This window comes from Pholis gunnellus (assembly GCF_910591455.1).
Source record: "Pholis gunnellus genome assembly, chromosome: 21".
In the NCBI taxonomy this organism is placed as follows: Eukaryota; Metazoa; Chordata; class Actinopteri; order Perciformes; family Pholidae; genus Pholis; species Pholis gunnellus.
Genome location: NC_136548.1, coordinates 12,631,399 through 12,651,982, shown reverse-complemented (window position 1 = coordinate 12,651,982; position 20,584 = coordinate 12,631,399). Strand labels below are relative to the sequence as shown.

At 40.1% G+C, this 20,584-nt stretch overlaps 1 protein-coding gene across 1 annotated transcript in view; it reads left to right on the top strand.

Annotated features, from left to right (window-relative positions):
- LOC306713321 (calcium-activated potassium channel subunit alpha-1a-like) overlaps positions 1-20,584 on the top strand; it is a gene marked incomplete at its 5' end in the record, with an annotated part of 75,144 nt that overhangs the window by 14,054 nt on the left and 40,506 nt on the right. The window contains one exon of the mRNA XM_079182975.1: positions 16,571-16,632. Within this exon, the coding sequence (XP_079039101.1) occupies positions 16,571-16,632 (62 nt within the window). The remainder of the gene's footprint in view (positions 1-16,570; positions 16,633-20,584) is intronic.

The window sequence follows — 20,584 nt, the reverse complement described above, 5'->3', positions numbered from 1 at the left end:
TCACCCACGTTGTTGTTCTCCTTAAAAACATAGTTTTGGCAAACGGCCTGTTTGCTCTTGAAATATCCTGAAACAGCTTTTTACTTCAGGGTTTTATTGTGCATGTTTTAAACTTGCAGCCTTCGTTAGTAAAAGCGCAGTAGAGGCTGAAGTGATTGTTTAACTTTAACCTAGGTACCCAGGGAGTAGAAGACTCCAACAAATCTCAGTTCTTCTCCCTGATGTACTTGGTGCAGGTGAATCCAAGCGAAATGCGTGTCCTCTAATTAATTTTACCAATTAAACCTGCTTACATTCTTAAGAGTAGATGTGGATGCAGTCAAGGAGAGAATAAATCTTAAGCCTTAAAGACAATTCAGTCATGGATTATGCAAAAAAGGAAGCTCAACTCCAGGATGCCTGCAATCATTTGCAATTGGGATGTAGGTTATGGATCAGTCAAGCAGACATTGGTTGATGTCTCTGCAGACTCAATTACTTATCTATCTCTTCTCAGTTCAGGATGGTATTCAGGGAGGAAAAGGAAACGCTAATAAATGAGACAAACAAGCAACAAGAAACGTGGTTTCAAGATGCTTTTATCAAATCACATTGAGCCGTTTACCTCTCACTGTGGATGTTGAGTGATAAACAGGTGCAGGCTGAACTGTGGAAGGCCCAGAGGCCCGTTATTCATTTGCCCGGCTGGCCTCGCATCTCAGCAGATCGTATAAGATCAAACCTTGCCTACAGGGCTGTTTGATTAGCGGGGAGGACACTTGCCGATGACCTTTAAGTCTGTAAAGGTTTATCTCCTAGACATCAGTGCTCCCCTCCTCCTGCACTCACATAAAACAGAAAAAGCAACTCGTGTTCATCCTCTAATTTCAGATCAGCAGCATGCTGTATGTAGGGACATGGTTTCCCCCAGATTGGGGACACGCAGGGATCCCATCTGTCACTCTATGCATTATTGCATTTCCCCACCCCCAGCAGTTACTTTTGCATCATACAAGATCATCCGCCCTATTCATCAAGAATGTCATCATATCACTGTTTGCTCTCGTCAAAACAAAGAAAACTAGCTTTGGGGGCTGAACAGGTGGCTGCAGCTTGTGCCTGTGCCTATAAACGCAGCGGGTCTCCTGTAATGTCACGCATCTATTTCCTGTTCAGTCGCTCTTTTCCCTCGAGAATGTAATTGTCAAGGAATGATAAGATGGGGAGTGTGTGATGGAGCGAGTCTGAGGTTGGAGTATTCTGGGTGAAAATGTGATTTATCTTAAATGGTGGGATCCCGCTGAGTGACATTTAGCCCACGTGTGCTCGGTTCTAGAGGTCCACCGGGGGGCCTGGAATGTCGCAAAGCTATTATTCTGGCCAGAGAGAGGTTTTCTATTAATGGAAGCACAGAGCTGCCCTCTGGCACTATTCAGTTTGCACTCTTTGCCCCCCAATCACAGGCACAGGTTGAACAGAGTCGGGGATGTTAAAGTCAGACTGAGTTGTCACCGATTGTTTAACTTTATTTTTTGCTTGGTTTAAACTCGGCTATAAGAAAAGCACTTTATTAATATGATTTCCCAGCAGATTTATGAGTGGTTCTCCTCAACTGACAATAGAGAAACTGCTATCACTTACAGTATAACGTCCACGGATTACGAGGACATTTGCATTTTGGTTTGACTGAGTTGTGACTTTGAGAAGACGCAATTGGCCGGGTATGAGGTATGAGTTCTTGGAGAAAGATTAGAGATACAACGAGGGTTTTTTTTTTTGTCCCATCCTGAATCATTACAGGTTCAACAATGTTCAAAAGGTCTCATCCGAGTCGCCTCTCGGTCATCATTACCAGCTGATAAAACGTCAAAGTGCGGCAGATTCAGAGTCGTCTAGGATTACTGGGGTCAACATGTGGAGGAAGTCCTTATTGGACGACAGGGTGAAGGAGTCAGCTTCTGTCTTGACCGCCGTCTGGATTTGATGTCGTCCGGGAGCAGCATCAGGGGAGCAAGGAGCTCTGAACGTAATTATAGGTGGGCCAGAAGGGCACTTTCATCAGGCGGATAAACTCACCTCCTCCTCTGAGGGACTCTTTGAGCTGCGGCAATTGTGCCACTACATGGATAAGCTTTTTGACTGATGAGATTGAAAAGAGAGAGAGAGAGGAAGAGTAAACATGGGGACTTGCCGTCTTCTCTGCGGCAGCATAAATGTCCAATGTGCCATTTGGAAATGATGGAAGCGCTTGTCCTTTACATGGCTATGAATTCAGCTTAGTGCTGCTTTATTATCACACGTCACAGTGTTCAGCTCAGCACGAAAGGACTGAGCTGAACACAATAAGGAGCATTTACTGTGTGTGTGTGTGTGTGTGTGTGTGTGCGCCCTTTTCTTGACATTCCCAGTTGACCCTTGGCTTCAGAGAGGAACGTCAGTGTTGTTGTACGTAACAGCTATTCTACCGACATGCCTGTAACCTTGTGACAAAGACGGGAGGCTGTTTGCCACCTGTGGACTCTGGTGCCAGCGGGATCGTGTGTTACTTTCACCGCGCCCATTGCAACAGAGTGAACAACGTGGGAGCCTTCACTCGGCTCTCTGCCTGCCTCTAAGTCTGTCGCTATTTTCGGGGGACAGCAGCTGCCAGGCCTGTTTTGTCAGGGCCTCGCAGAAGGAAACAATGCCATGTGAGGCTAAAGTTATTTAGTTGCTTTTGTTGACTCCGGTCAAAACAAAGAACATCTTATTAAGTCTTTTCTGTCCATAATTGAGTCTTGATACGCTTTATTTTGTGAAACCAAGTGCAATAAGAATACCTCAATGTCTTTCCAAAAGAATTTTCTTGAAATGTATGTTTATCTTAAAACAAGAGAAGAAGACAGGTCAGTGCACTAAAATGGAGAAAACTTTTAAATTAAAGATTAAACGAGTTGATTTTATTAGCTTTAAGAATTATACTCTTAAAACGTTGAACCGTAAAGACTCAGTTGCTCACAAAATCAATGAATAAGAAGAAATCTTTTGCAGTTTATCATTAAAAAAGGACTCACTGGTGTTTTTATTTTGGCCAATTAAATGAAATGGCCAAATGACTTCAACAGTCTCTCTCAGGATGAATCCTAAGGACTTTGGTGAGACGTTAACAGTTCATCTTGTGAAAATTAGATATTCTTTTTAATACTTTTGGACCATAAACTTGTAAAACTAGGGACATTGGTGCCAATTAGCAAATGCTAACACACTAAACTAAGATGGTGAGTATGGTTAACATTATAAAGCACCACTCTGCCCAAGTATAGCCTCCCAAAGCTGTCTTGTTTTTACTTTTTCAGACGGACCCTGGTGCATAATCAGCAGCTCATTTGCATTTTCTTCCAATTTTGTATGAACAGGATCATTTTCTGAGCTGTAAATGTGCCAAGAGGTCCTTGTTAACTGTGGCGGTCAGTGTTTTCATGCAGGAGGAAACATGTCTTTCGCCTGCTGATAATTGGTTTAAACCAATAAGCTTTTTCCCATTTTATGTTAGAAATCTTAAAGATCTGAATTCATACTGGTTGATTCTAATTAATTCAGTGGTGGGGAGATGAGCCTTTACTAATTTGGAACGTCTCTATGTTCGGTGGATATATTTTCAGCAGGATCTCATTTGGCACAAACAATGGTGAGCATAATTAGTTTTGTGGAGCAGCATCATATTCAGAGAGCAGGAAAAACTGTGGAGGGGAGATGTGCAATGACATCTATCCCTGTCCCAAAAATCTAAATCATGAACAGTATTATGGACTGTGGAATCAGGATTTTATTTCTTATCGATAAGAAATCATCAACTGTCACGAATTTGGCTCACCAGATTTCATTAACCATCATGAGCTATACAATGACCCGGCAACCGCTGCTGTATTGGGGCTCACGCAGTCTTCAAAACTCATCAAAAAAGTGCCTCTCCTGTCACAGGAAAATAAAGGACATAAAGGAGGCGTAAACTGAGTGACTCTTGATTTTGCAACCTGGCACTTTACATCTAACAGACTTTTTTTAGCAAGTTTAATTAATTTACAAGAGAAAATGTATATGTGGAGCTTAATAGATGTTGCAAACTGGTCACATGGCAGGTTCTAACTTTAGAAGTTCACTTTAAGTTCAGCCCTCGTTCTGTGCGCCTGATTGAAACCATATTGTGTCCGATTCTAGAATACGAATCCAATCTTATGCAATAACATCTCAGAGACATTCTCCACCTGCTGCTCAACTCACGCCTCGTGCGTCCCCTCCGTCCTTAAAAATTACCTGCAGCTGCTACAGTTGCAGTATGTCCAGCTCCCCAGATGCAGAACATAATTTACACTTTCTCACATGATGGGAATTTCCATTTCCATTGTTAGTGCAGGGCAGACTTTCTCTCTGTGAGAACCCCTCCTCCCTAAAGAGCAGCCAGAGAGGTGAGTCATCGCTCGTGCTCTAATCAAACTCCTTCCCGCACACCGATAGACATCACAGAAGTGACAAAAACATCTATTTCTTTTTTTTTATTCATCAGCTTCTATCTCTTGTTTTCACGAATTTGAGACAAGTGAGTTACAACCTCATATGTCAGCTGAGACAGACAGCGAGAGGCTGGAGGGAGACACATCCATCCCCTCCCATCCTAAGCTCTTTACGCCTCACTGTAAAACTGGTTGGGCTGCTTCCACGGTGGCTTAAATCATGGCTTAGCCACCATGGGATTTGAGGTTTTATCCTGCACGTTTTGACTGTGGGTATTTTAATAGCTGAGTAATTGTGCAAACTGTACATTTAAGTCTATTCATAACAAAGGAGAACATGCTGCTTTTTGGTATAATGAAAATAGATTTTTTTTTTTTTATCAATCCTGTCAAATAGGTAGGAAGGATATTTAGAAAGGAAAACTGAATCACAAATAGACTTTCAAATCGAGCATGAAAGAGAGAGAGAGCTGTTCCTGCAGGCTTGACTCAAAAATGTTTCAAGGATAGCAGCGTTGTTGTCACAGCTCAGAGAGGATGTCGTCAGTGCTCATAGATCAGATCGCTCACTATATACAGTAACAGATGTCAAACAAACAGAGTTTCAGGTTTCAGGCCGCGGGTAGTTACAGTGCAACCTATACAACATGAAACACAAACTGAGCACCTCTGTGTAGGTGCCAAGGGTTTAAAGGAGGATCCCCTTTCCAGGTCTTTTAACCTCCATTATTTTTTAAATATCTGGCTCGAAGCCAAATATAAAGCTACTGTCTTACAGCTTGTAACGTATACGTGTGTATATTCTGACATGTGATCGTTGTTTGACCTTTTATAAAAAAAAATTACAATTAGATTTTGTATCAAATGCAGCACCGCTGAAACATGCGTGTTTGGTCTTATGTAGAATTTTAAGTGTCCTGTTTGGAGGCGCAAAATATAGGAATCGGGGAATACATATTTATACCAAGACTGACCACTGTGCCAGGGGAGATTGTGTCTGAAATATAACGTCTGACAAAAGCAGGGGTAAAACCTGCGGCACTGTTTTCTCACACTGAGGGAGAAAGCCTTGCCAGTTCCATGACAGTTAGCTCTACAACGCAAGACAATGGAAGAACAATACAACAGTGATTTTTCATACAGCTTTACTTTTCTCTTTCCTTCAGTGGCCTTTAATGGCTTAAACAGCTCCAGTCCAGTGTGATATGACTAAAGCAGCCTGTAATACTGATGTGTAGTTTATTTACTTGAGTATAATTTGCAGCACGTTTCTTAAATATCAAAGAAACTTAAATATCAAAAAGGACAAATGTCATCATCGAAATGTTTGAAGGACTTTTTGAGAAGAAAAATAAGATTTAATAGTTTGTTTGTTTAATTTATAAAAGTCGAATGGACTCACTTTTTTTGCCCCCTTTCATGCTCCTGGGTTAGATATTTTGTCAGTGGGAGGAGGAAGAAATGTTTGAACAAGAGACTCCACACATACTTGGTGAGCATGCCCTTATTTGTACATTAATTGGTTCAATGACATGGATTATTCATCCAAACAGAAAAAGCTAGGCTGCTCATCATATGCATATGACAGCAGCAGCAAAGTGGAGTAAGGCTATGAAAGCAGTGAGTCACAAAGTCCTGCCGAGGAGGCCTGACTCGTGTTGTATGTACAGTTGAGGGGTCAATTGTACCATTTCATCTCACCTTTAAACTGTTTATACAATATGTCTCCTTGCTTAGCTTTGAAAACAAAGCTATGAAAAAAATAATAATCTGATCATGCCCTCATAAACCTCTGGACCGATTCCCCAGTCTGTCGTGTTTTTTCCTTCACTTTTGGGTTACCAGTAGAAACCAGCAGAAGCCTGTTACTCCACTTCACTGAGCAGCACTCATTAGAGATCGGTGTGTTGATGTTGGGTAAAGGAGAGATTCAAGAAGTGCGAGTGGCCGTAGAGGCCCTGCAGGCGCTTCCATTCTCTGGAGTACACTGCTTATAGCTGACAACAACAGTCCTTTTCCTATGTGGCTTTCTGCACTAAAGGCTGACACTGGTTTTTTCATATATACGAAAAAGATATATATAGGATATTATTTTCCTGGTTTCTCACCATGGTCGCCATGTTGGCCAAATGCCTATTATTTATATTAAGTCATAAATCGATGTGCCGCGTCCTGTAATCTGGACAGCAGCTGTTGGGGAAAGTTCACCGGGTTATTTTTGACCCGCTGTTTTCAGCACCAGAGAGTGTTTGCTATAACGCTGTTAATAATTATGTCATCAACACACACGCTCTCTGACGATGTGTGTTAGAGAACATGATAAGGCTCACAGCAACAAGTAACATATGATTATATATGAAAATAAACCAGAAAATATTTCATCTTATCTTGTAGTTTTTACCTGGCTTAAATTCTGACTGGAGAGTTTTTATTTTTTATTTAAGTACATCATGTTTACAAGGTCTCAATTTGACACCATTCACATAGTTTGGGATAATGTGCTTGGAAGAGAGAAAGAAATACATTACATTACAGTTATTTAGCAGACGCTATCCAAAGCGACTTACAATTCACTATCTATCTATACACCGTACGAGAGCAATTTTGGGGTTAAGTGTTTTGCTCAAGGACACACTGACATGCGACTAGTGGAGCCGGGGAATCGAACTGGCCGGGGATCGAACCACCGATTGCAGGACGGCCCTGCTATCCACTTAGCCACGGTTCACCACATAGAAACAGCTGTTGTGTCTCAAAGCCCTAGACATTTTTACTTTCCATACTGGCTTTGTCCCTCGTGTGCAATGTTGGTCTCTCCTGCTGACGTCAGCGAAGGCGTCTTTTAGCTTCCTCGGTGCAGGAATAAAAACTTCTAATGAGCTATTAGAAACTGCTGTATCAGGGACCTTGTTCTCTAGTGCCTCATATGATTAGCAAAAATCATGTGCACAGCGTCAAGTATTGTTTACCAACTGTATAAATCAGGGGCTGTCTAATAGGTAAGGGCACATTCAAAATCTAATAAAAAAAACAAGGCTGAAGTTAGCTTACTGACGTGATGGCAAAATTGTACTTCCTGATACATCCTACAAAGCCTCCAAATTATGTGAACTGTAGTTCCAAAACTTAGAGGGGTATATTGCGGGAATATTGCGGCGGGCAAAGTTGTCTCGATTTTGTCTGAGCTGGGGGCCCCCAGTGTCCCACTAGACGCTATGTCTTCACAACACAAACCTCCCAGCAACCATTTGTTGCACCATCATGGAGTCGAGTAAAATCCTCGCCTGAAATATGTCCGCATTGGCCGTTTGATAAATCACCTCGGTACAAAGCTTGCAGCATCCATACAGGAGACAATCACGTGCATCCAGTCTCCTACTGACTGTCAGCGTTAGCTGACGTCAACAATGAAAGTGAATTTGTGGTTTGGGTGTAGGTCAGGAGCTTTTATTGGTAAAGGTCTCTTAAATGTCAGACAAGACATTTATTTCCAATTTCTGGTCATTTCTGCTGTTGGTTCCCCTTTAGAGGAGGATGCATTGGGAGTGAGAATGTTATTACTGAATGGCAGGTCTATCCCTTTGAAACCGCCGTAACGCTGGTAGTGATCCCTAATGATGAGGAAGCAGCTGCATGCTGCGCCACAGGAAGCCTGCTAGACAAAGAAATAATCTGCTTTTATTGACAAGATAAGAGAGAAATCCCTTAAACCCACCGGTTTTACTCTTTAGTGTGATAGTCGCACGCACAAAAGGAAAGCGTACTCATCCTGGGGAATATTCTGACTGATGCAGTACAAGCCTGAATATTATTCAGTATGTCTGAGAGGGTTTCCATTCAGCAAAAAGAGGAATAGTGCAGTTGAGTTGACTTAAATCAAGTTAAAGTTTTAAAATGACAATTTTATTCATACTTTCTGTTGTACTAATATCTCCTCATGTACAAATGTACCCAGTGTACAATTCAGCAGATGCAGCTGTGGCACACAGCTCAGGGAGACAGATAAGGTACTTCAAAACCGTTGGCACATGATTGCTGCAATTTGTGTAAAAGAAAAAAAGACGGAGTCAGTGCGACTTTCCGAGGATATTATTATTTTCATCCTTTCATGTTTATCGTGAATAGACCTCCATCAATCCACTCAGAAAACCGAGAAAAAGACTCCAGAACTTGCCTGAGAATGAAGTTTTTAAAATTTTCTTCAGAATCAAAGTGATAACTGTCTGTACGTACATGGGTACATTGCCAACAGGAACTGTTGATGACGAATTCAGCACACTTTTAATGGTACCAATTGGCCAAAACGTAAAGAAATACAGGCTAAAAAAGAAGAAAAGAAAACGGGTACAAGATGTAGCCCACAGCTAACTAACTGACTACATGGCAACAATCCTGTTTACATCCCCCAAAGCCTCAAATGATGCAATTAGTTCCAAAGCTTAAAGCATGATTATCGTCCAAATTGAGGTGAGACAAAGAATATTGATTGAAGAGACGAAATGTATCAATAAGAACTTTTTTCATGTTGCACAATTCATATTTACTGAAGCTCAGAATGTTCCGTCGAAATGGGCGTCACGATGTTATCGGTTTATCAGATAACAGAACGCTGCCCAGAGGTTTATGATATTGTGAGGGAGAGGTTAACAACTCTGGAAATTTATGACCGCGATAGTGATTTTATTATTTTAGTCCTAGCAACAGTTGGCAGGTAAACAGTAGAAATACGGCCTTCACGCTACTTTAAACTTCCAGAAACATGTTCTTCCAGATGGGCGAATACAATTAGATATTATGTTCTCTGACAAATGGTGTTTTCTTTTTCCTCTTCCTCTGTTCCCTTCTTATCTTTTTAAAATCTTTTCACTGTCCTCTTTAGTTTGTCCTTTGACCCCACTCAGTGTCTCTGATGGGTGTGGTCAGAGGTGACATAGATCCTGGAGAACACTTCATTGCACATCAGGACAGAAATGTGAGAAGAAGCTTTTCAGAAGGTGTGAAAATACTCTTTACATAATGTTAGACTTGTTGGGTTTAATGCAACAGAGAATCATCCACTGGGGTTTGTGGTTTCTTTGTGTGTTGTTCCTTAAAGGAAAGCCGACCTACAGTACAATCTCCCGTGTGATTTGTCCATTTATATTATTTATTTTTCCCTGGCAGTATGTGGGTTTTAATAGACATTAATGCCATACAGTAAAAGTGTTCTTGCTAGAAAATGAAACATTAACTTATTGCCTTTATTTTCTTTGGCCCCCTGTCGTACCTGGAGGTTTTATGTGCTCTCTATACTCCTATGAGCCACCAACTCTGTGGTTCAACATGGTGGTCACTCTAATGTCCATGATAAACCAGAGGATGAAGAAATATCTCTGGCAGGGTCACACACTTTGCCGACTGGCACGTTGAACTCTGTGTCCTCCAGCTTCGCCTCAGTCTTGCATCACTAGATTGATAAAACAGCTCGGGCATGATCAGAATGACACATGATGAGCTACTTTCTTACCACACACGTCTGGGGATTATATAATATTTATCATCCTTCTGCTGCTGTCGTCAGTGACTGCGACCCATTATGCAATCTGATTGTTATCTTATCTGATGATGAGCAATGTGACACTTTCTGCCAAGAAGAGATTGAGTATTCCATTAAGCTCTGATGCATTTATTATACCTCAACGTATGAAGCTTCCTCCTCTGAGAAAGCCAATAAAGCCAGGCTTTGGTTTTCCCCTCATTTGTTTCTCAAAGTGTAAATGTAATCCCCGTAAGTGATATTAGCATGGATCAAAGTGCTCATGAAAAAGCAATAATCTTCAAAAAGAAAATCATACGTTTTTATTTTCAGCACACAACACTTTATTGGCATTCGCAATGAAAACCTTAAACATGAGGAGCATGGTGATGCTTTACCCTCGAGTCTGATCCCAATAACGGTGGAGATGTTCTGCTTAATATTGCAAGAGATTCCTTGCCATTGCTAGGAAACAGATGAAAGAAGGTAACAAATATCATACAATTTTATAAAATTCAGTTATTTTCACTAAAGTGATTGTCAAAATGAGCTCCTGTCCGTTAACTATTGACCCTAGTTTTGACCTTTGAACTGTGAATGTCTGTTTGTCTTTCCTGCCTGTGGCTTTGTCACAGAACAGCTGTGATTTGGAGCATTTAATCATAATATCTTGTTCAGGAAGATGAGGCTGTAGCCTGTTATGAAACACATGCTGGGTAGGTTATGCTCAGATAATGCTATAGGAGGGCGCCAGGCTTCAGGAGGACCATCCAAGACCCCATTAGTATGCGTGTTGTGTTTTTGCCTGTCGCCACAAGCATGGGGCACATGCAGACTCAGCCAGTGAGCGCATGTCTGAGCTGAACAGGGACGCAGCTGTCTCTTAAAGGCCCAATCCGTCATTTTGCTAACCATCTAATTTTCAGGTAGAGCTTATATTCTCATGTATAATTAAAACAGATTGATGGAAATGTTTGTTTATGTTGGCAGATGATAATTGAAATTGTCCGCATGTTTTGACTTCAAGAGCATCAGAAATTATTTTTAACTTTTGACACGACATGTTATAGACATTGATGAGATTTAAGGTTGTGCAGTTCAAAATAGCCACAAGTTTGATGGACAAAAAGGGCCTTTAGATGATTGTTTACCCTCTCAGCAAAGACTAATAATTCTGATTCATCGACTGAAATCTCGCAATATGAGGATTATTATTTGAGCCGTGATTGTTGAGCCCTATTTCAGGCCCGGCGAATGCTCTGCGTGTACTTAAAGTGCTCTAAATAGACACTTGAGAACCTCAGAGCATCAAAAGGTCACACTGATGCGAGTGGTCATCATCCATCATGGTGCTTTCAGCAGCAACTTCAGAGCTGAAGTTGCATCATACGTCACAGATGTCCCGTCAGCTGCAAAGGAGCATGGAGTTCAACAGTAAAGACAAACAGTGAATGTTTAGAAGTGTTCATTCAGAGTCCGTGTTTATCGGGGCTGCAGTCCATCACGTTTATGGCCGTTGTCGTAAAACATGCTAATTTGCCGTTATCACCCTGGCGAAGGATAAAGTGTGCAGCAGTGCTGAAAACAAAGTCGAGTTAGTGAGGACAGTCATGATGACCAAGGTCTCTCTCACAGTTCAGGCTGCATCACACATTTACAGCTGCTCTAAACCTCACATGCAGCAAAACGTAATGTGTAATTAAATAATTTTGTGGTAAGTTGATTTGTATATATGCAGGGGGATTCATGGTCAATTTAAGCAAAATAATATAAATAATTAATTGTTAAGTATTGACTAATGTTTACACATTTTTCTAAGGCTGTCCTGTAGTTTTTCCGGGAGGGGAAACATGCTTTCTGACTAGAAATTCACAATAATTCAAACTGAGAATTCTGAGAACTGCCCCTTTTTAAAAATAGTTTTCAAGTTCTGGAAAAGACAGCTGATAAAAGAAAATGGAAATCCACTTATGTAGCAAATCATATCACAGTCTGCACAATTGCACTATTCGGCTTAAAGATGGTTCATTGATTTTTTTTTCTTCCTTCTATTGTGCTGTTCGTGTTTTTGTGTTTGCCATTATGCCCAAGATGCGTTATTAATCAATATGGCATTTGAGAACAGACAGACAGACTGGCTGGAATTTACCAGGAAAGTCTTCCGGTCATTTAGTTTTGGAAAGCAGCACCGTGTTCCTGAGAAGCTGCTGGGGGGTCAGACAGTCACCCATGAGGAACACCAGGCTTATGCTCCTATGAACATTTAAGTTGCACACAATTAAAGCTAGAGCCGCATGAACTGGATGTGAAGGTGGGGAAACTGAGGGTTCAACTAACGGACAGTTGACTGCACACACAAATCTCTGGCATCCCACCAATGAGAGCTTTGATCCCACAGTGATCACAGCCTTTAATGGAATATAGAACAAACTGACCCCTGCTTCTTCTGAATCCTGTTTTTAGATGCTGTAGCAGGTCACGGAGTAACACGGCCTCCCACTGCAGATTTTTGCAAAGCGTGTTTCTACCGTACCTGAATCTCAGTGAGCTCTCATCTGATACGATTCTGTTAACCGGTCCACTGCTGCACAGCAATATTAACTGCGCTCTTAATACATTACGAGCTAAAAGCATCCGTCGTTCATTTGCATCGAACAACTGAAAAAGAATACAAATATTTTGAATCTGAAGTTTCAGTGAGGGTGACACCACCGTGGACTTTGAGCTTGCTCCCCACAGCAAAAGAGATTTTCTTTTTCTTCTGCTCAAGCAAAGTTCCCGTTTCTTTGGCAGGTTATTCACGCTGGTTGATGGTGAGTCACTCTCCAGGAAGAGTGGAGGAGCATGAGTGGGTTCTCTGATGTTTGTAGGTTGACTTCTGAATGCTTGAGACCTGCTGGTGCGCTCTGCAGGGCCGTGACATACTGTGCATCATAGACTGGGATGATTGCTGGTGTTATAATCTGTTGTGAAAGTGGACTGAAAACAATTTGTCACACACGCATACAATTCATATTTTTTTGTTATGTTATAGCTAAACATTTCAAACAGTTCATAGTTGAACTTGAAGATTTTTGAGTAAATAATGTGTTAAATTTTGTTTTAAGTTTTTCAGCCAGCCTCATTTTCCCAGTTTTTGTGATTTTTGTGCCGATTGTGTTCTGTACTAGTTTTTCACTCCTAGACCTGAGACTTAAGTCAGACTTATGTAACAAAAAAAAAGATAAGAGGACTTGAACGCTGTGAAATATGACTTACTTGACCTATTTTGAGACTACACTCAAGTCAATTTAATTTATGTAAACTGTCCCAAATCACAAGTTTGCCTCAAAGGATTTAACAATATGTAGTACATTCGACATCCTTGATGCTTCTACCCAGTCTAAATATTTGACCTCAAACATCCTGCAACAATAACAACAGTAACGGTGGCAGAAAGTCCATGTTAGTCTTTCATAGTCTTATAACTTTATATTTATATATATGTAAAACAAAAAATGTAATTTGCATATGGAGACTTGGCTTTTACTTGTCCTCAAGGACTTAAGATTTGACTTGAGATTTTTATTGGACTTGTCTTGAATGACTCAAGACTTGATTTGAACTACTCTCAAATTACATGAGACTTGATCTGGACTTTTTTGGACTAACTTTTTATTTATGGCAGTTTTATTTATTTTTTCACTCTACTTTTTGATAAGTTGCCGAAAAGTGGCAGCAAATGATAATTATTACGTCATGTTAATTTTCTTGTATCACTTTGTGATTTCCTTCTATCTTCCATCTTGTTCTTGGCAACAGCATTAAATGAATAGTACAAAATGTTTGCTACAAAAATAATTTTAGATTGGACTGAGTATGTCTTGGCAGCTCTCTCGGTCATCATGCAGCGGTCGGTCCTCTCTGTGAGTCTGAGCTCTCTCAGCCTCCTTGTAGCTGGAACCATCTCCAGATACAGATGTGATGCATCATCATCCGCTGACTGAGATGAATGATGAATGCTGGCACTGTCTGCTCTCACCTCATTGACAAACTCAGTCATGATTGCCCCCTCTTTGTTTCAGGCTGTGTGTGCGTGTTATTTACTGCCATCACTGAATCTTCCTCAGCCGGTCTCATTAGCATTTCTAGGGTTGCACCAACATTGTCTCCACTTTCTAAACTGGGCTGGTCAGAGGCATAAAGAGATTTCATGGCTTTCAAAGAGGAAGAGGTCAATTAAAAATGCATGCGGGTGCTTTTTGTCATTACGGAGCCATCACTGGTTGCAGGTTGACAATACAATTTCACATCATGGAAATGAATTAGTCTGAGCTCATTCATTATGGATGCCCATTGGTTTCTTGTTCAGGATGGCCATTGTGTCATTTCTAAATAGATGAAAGCCAGGTAGGGTCGCAGATAGCCTGGCAATGTATTTCAGGATGTGAAACATTTGTTCTGCTGTCTGGCAGAAACCTTTCTGGTCATATCTGTGTCTCTCTGGGTCGAGCATTAGCACTGACTTTTACAAGATACAATTAGGATACTCATTTTGCAACAGTATTAATGAGCTGCTGTGCTTTTTGACTTCTAAAGTAGGGCTGGGCGATATGGCCAAAATCATCTATTCAGACATCAATATCCCTTCATAGCTTCATAACAATATACATCATGATAGCACGTGTTCTGGTTATTCAAAAAATAAATAGTCTTCATGAAATAACCACATGGTTTTGCTGTGTGAATTAAATGATTGATAAATTGAAATGACAGTATTTTTTCATTTGATTATTGAATTTAAGTGCAAAATGATCTGATTATCTGAGAAATTTGAGTTAGCATGTGCTTGTTATTGTCAATTTAGACGATACAATTGTTATTCACGGTATCTATATGAAATATGATTTTATCACGATATGATTCCATAGAAAGACAATGAATTATCATAATGGAATTATCGCCCAACCCTGTTCTAAAGATGAATAAATTATCTACGATCAACACTCATTTTAAAGAATTAAAACTCTAGGTCAAAACACGTGTTTTGTAAGTGCTACATTACAAAATGTGAAATCTACCAACTCATGATCTGTGTTGCGTCTTAGTTGCTTTGTAGCCTACTTTGCAATATGTATGCTATTAGGTAACAGAGATGTTGTCCCCTGCCCTCCATTTCAGATAATCTTCCACTTTCTTTTCCGGTCAGACAAACACAACATGACAGCATTCACTTTTGTATTTTACTGTGTGATTCTGAGTGACAATACTGAGGTAAGACAGGTGAGAACGCAGGTTGTTTTTCTACAGTTAACACTGATGGTCACCTTGAATATACGGATTCAATCTGTTTATTTCCCGTTTAACTATTTTGTACTTACAGTTTAATCTGATTTCCTGTGGTTTTCGCTTAAGTTTCACCTAAGCCATATCAGTGTCAGAGCTGTTACCTGACAACTCTTGCTTTGTTTGCCAACACCTCCGGATCTCATGTTTATTACCTCGCAACCTGCCTCCCAGTCTGCTCTGAACATCTATCCACTCACTCAGGCGTTTATTCAGCAGCCCCCCCCTGTAGAAAGTCGGAGTGACAGAGTAAAAGCAATGCCCTGGTTGTTATTATCATGCTGCTCCACTGTGGCCACCGAAAGCTTCGGGCTCATCAGCATCCTCCCTTGTTTGTGTCTGTGAAAACTGAAGCCATTTCTGTCACCTCGCCCACTCTTCCACTGCCTATTTACATGATAAGCCGAGCTCTTGTGTGTTTATTTACACTGTCGGATATACAGTAACTGATGGGTCTGTTTGTGACACTGCTGTTCCAAACTGTGACTCTCTCTTTTTGGTTTATATAGCACAATTATAACAGGCAGACGAGATGCATCAAGGTCTGTCGATGCTCATTTATAGGCATTAAAGATTCACTTAGCACCTTGAAACACATTTCTGTCATTTCAATGTGTCTAATTAATGCATTTGCTCCTCTTTAAGTTAAGTTTGGTTGTCTAATAGTTTATGCTTCTTAGAAAATAAGATCTAGAGCTGCAGCTAACATTCATCCTCATCACTGACTTATCAGCTGGTTATTTTGTCAATTAATTGATTAATTATTTAGTCTGTAAAATGTAATAAAATAAAATAGTGAAAAATGTCCATTATAATCTCCCAAAGCCTGAAATGATGTATTCACATGGTTTGTTTTGGTCGACCAATTTACAATATCGCGGAGTTTCTGCTTCAAAAACAAAGAAACAATTACTCAAATATCAGGAAGTTGCAGATTAATTTTCTGTTTTTTGACTAATTGCTCTTAAAATATGAAATAATGTTTTGACATTTTTTTTTTGCTTCTCTATAATTCTTACTTTTAATTTAATTTGGTAATTTTTACCTAATTTCTCCCTGATCCATTTATTATCCTGGTTTCATGAATAGTGCACTTTAACAAAAGTATTTTCATCATCAAAAGCAAACTCCTCCACACATTGTATGTATATGTTTAATATACTTTTTTAGTTCTGAACTCGTTTTTTTTTTGTTAAAGTATGTTTTGGATGATTAACTATTACAACTTAAGTAAAATGCTCCTTTTGTCTTTTTTCCCCAGGTGGTGCTCGTATTTGCTCTCAGCATCGGAGCCCTTGTTATATACTTCATAGATTCTTCTGAGTAAGTATTTTTTTTAACGTACTTCACTATTAATGCTACTCTGGTTTATGTTTTCCTGAAAATTTAGAAACTGAAAAGTGGCCTTGAGTTTGTCTCAAGGTGTTCGGTCCTGATGTCCCTCAAAGCTTACAGTAGCTTTATTGCAAAAAGTTACAAATCATCAGTTTTGTCTCAGAGGAATGTAGAAATTTAGCAACTATGCGCTACGGTCTTTGGTTATATGTTATGGAAAGAGGTACTGGATGTATTTCAGATATTTATGATTTTGATTACCCTCAAAAGCTTCAGCCATTAACTGGTTCCTACCCTCTCGTAAATCCTGAAAGAATGCATATAGTGTAGTTCAAGCCTTAATTACACTGAGTGCTTTGTGCCCTGTATGTGGTATTTGAGAGCACGTACTTGCTGGCTGTTATGATCCAATCCCCTTCCAGGTAAACTGCTACGAGCTTGCCGGGGGATCTCTGCTGACAAACAGCCAGTGCTGACAGATGCTTAATCTCTATTGAAAGGATCAGACTCTTAAACAGGCAGGAAAGACCCAAGTTCCTGTTCAAAACCAATCACTGTCACTCATCGCAATGGAGGAAGTGGGAGAGCCTTTTTGCTCCATGTGTACTGTTACTGCATCCCGGTGGTGTTTTGACAGGATGTGCCATTTAAGAAGTAGAGCAAAATAAACCAGGAAAAAAGCTTTTATCAAGCCCAGAGGGGGTCTCCGCTGGGAGTAATGTTAAGGCAGAGGAGAGAAAATGGGCTATAAAACTTTGTAATCTGGCTCATGCTCCTGGAAGCAGGTTATTTGTTATTTCATAAGACTATACACAGCTGAGGGCTTGGTTTGCGAGCATGATCTCATTTCATTAACTGGACAGGCTCAGGTAGAGTTACATCCTCACCAATGCCATCTGTGGCCTCCTGTTCTCAGAACTTGCTTGTAGCGGCGCCTAATACCTTTTTCACCTGATGAAGGATGATTTTTAACCTTTTTACACATAAGAAAGACCCTTGTTATAAATACACAGTGAGGTATGATGCTGCAGCACCTGTTCAATGACTTATTTTCATATTCATCTAAAAGGCTCTTTGCCCCAGTTTTCATTCAGTCATGTCCAGGTCTTTCTATTATTTAGTATTTTTTCACTACCTGTCAAGCCAACAAGCCCGGTACTTAAAGAAAGAGCAGCCAGTCAACTACTCTCTTGCATGCTTCTAAGGGGCAGCCAACAGTAACAGATACAACCCTTCCTGTAATTAGTCCTGTGGGGCTGCTGAGGCTGTCCTATGATGGGCTGGCTGACCTGGCTGGAAGCAACACAGAGAGAGACAGACGTCAACACAGCAAGACCCACTTAGAATCATAGAGAACAGCCCCAGCTACGAGCTGCACAGAGAGAAAGCAGACGGTTAGGTCCCACCGGGAGTTCTACTTCATGAAGCTGTAGTCGTGTCTTACTTTGCACCCTATGCTTCCATGTCGTCCTGTGTTTCATCAATGCTAAAGTAGAGCTGGGAGTCAAACCTCAACACTGAGTACTGAACAAAGCTGGTGTTGAATACTTGGTCATACTCTTATTAGTATACTCTTATTCTTTTTCCTCTGGGGGGCAGAAACACTTCACAACAAGCCGACAAAACCCTCAGCCTGGCATATAATTGTCCTAAAGTTTTATCTTAGACTTCACATATTCAATTCATTTCAATTCCATTTATTTTTGTATAGCTCAAAATGACAAAGCACACATTTGCCTCAGAGGGCTTTACAATCTGTACAACATACGACATCCTCTGTCCCCCCCAACAAAATAAAATAAACTTTAACAGGGGAAAAAAAAGGAAGACTTATGTTTATTAACTAATCTCAAATACATTTTTTGGCCACTTGGGGGCAGCGCAGCACCCTTTAAACATTGACATGTTGTCCCCTTATAAAGCTGTAAAGTTGACAGGGAGGAACATCGGCATTCTTTTATTTTGCAGAATAAAAATGATAGTTTTGTAGAAAAAACATACTTATATTGCTCAAAGTAAGGTATAAAAAGACATATTTTATTCAAACTTGTACAGTATTGAAGATTTTCAAACAATACCTGGGTGAAGTGATCTACGTGACCTTTCACTCTCGGTGGATTAAGCTTTTCTGCAGTGCCATCACATAACATGAAGGTCTCCTCCCACTGTTTGATCTGAGTCTGAATTGAATGAGGGAGAGAGAGACCAGAGCGACTTTGGGCAGGAAGGGTTCGTGATCCATAACAGGCTTAGTCCTCTTCCACACCAGGTCTACTGAAACTCAATTATTTAGCACCGCAGGTCGGCCTCCGCTATATGGTCTGTCACCCTGCTATGACGGGGATTTGCCAGGCTGATGTGTCATTACAGTGAATGAGGGCAGAACTATCCAACGTATATTAGGACTATTCTTAGAGATGCCGAAAAGAAGATCAGCTTTTCTTTATCTTCATTGTGACTTTTGAGAAATTGTCCAGATGCAAGACAATTGAATGTTAACAGTTAAGTTAAATGTACCTCTTGGGTTGAATAAAAGAAGAAAAACAAAACATGCAAACGTAGGAACTCATAAGATGCAACAGGAGGAGGAATACATCAAATTAGAGTACAATCAAAACAATAAGTTTTATTTGTAAAAGTCCCTTTCAGACATTTGCTCTTTTTTCCATGGACAGGGTGTGTATTGTTTTCCATTGAAGATGCAAAAAGTTGATATGAATCTTTTATTGTCTTGTCGTCAGCCCTAAGGAAGAATATTAAGGTAAATAAATAGTGGTTGTATAAATACTGCCTCGCTTAGACCTGGGATGAGATGTGACGGTTGCGTGAGGCCGATGAAGATAGATTGAGTCCTCATCACATCACCGACCTGATCATCAACTGAGTGTCACTACTGTGCATCAGATCGGGTCAAAATTAATCCCCGAGGTATTTTAACGTTACCTAATTCCAACTCCACGAGGACAGCATTTTATCAAACGGAGTTTATTCAAATTTTTTTTTTTTTTACATAACAAAAGCAATTTGCTTTAATCCGACTGGTATTAAACAGCACAGGGGAGATTGTTGCTGTTGATTGTGAGTGTAGAAGACAAACTAAATGTACGAGAGGGACCTGGTTGGCACTGACTGGTGCTGCAGAGAAGAAAGACATGATTCACGCTAGCCTGCGCTTTGGGGAAGTGTTTTAATCAATCAATCATTGATTGTATCATTTTTGAGGACTGATGAGGTAGAATGGTCCCGTAATTTACATGAAAAAGCAAAGATTACAGAAAAGTCACAATGTATTCCTGAAATGTTTAGTGTAGTAGAAATATACTGTATATGTTTTGCTTATATTATCCTGTTAATCATCTAATTTACCGACCCGAATGGCAACTAATCATAATTTTGATTCTCAATTAATCTATAGTAGATTGTTCTATTTGATCAATCGATCATTTCTACAAGTTCCCAGAGTCCAAGTTGATGCTTGTTTGACCAACAGTCCAAAACCAAATGATATAAAACCCAGAAAAACAATCAATCCTCACATACTAGAAGACGGAACCAGCAAATTAATCAAACAACTAAATTGTTGGATATAAATGTTCTGGCAAACGACTAATTGATTTATGGACTAATTGTTTCAGCACTAGCACGATTAACCAGTCACTGTTTCTATCACGACAATCTTCTGTTTTATTTTTTATATGTCACTCAACTATTCATTCAAACGGTAAATTAATCAAACATATATTCCACAACACAGCTCTACATTACATTAATTAACTGTCTTTCTCTGCGGCATTGTTTGATTTTGAATGTACAGTAAACCTGTGTTTTCATTTTAGGTGTGAATAATATTTTGAGAAGGATATCGTTCAACTGCCGGTTCATATTTATTATGACACAATCCTACTAACCTATTACAGTCACATTCACCTGGTTAATTATT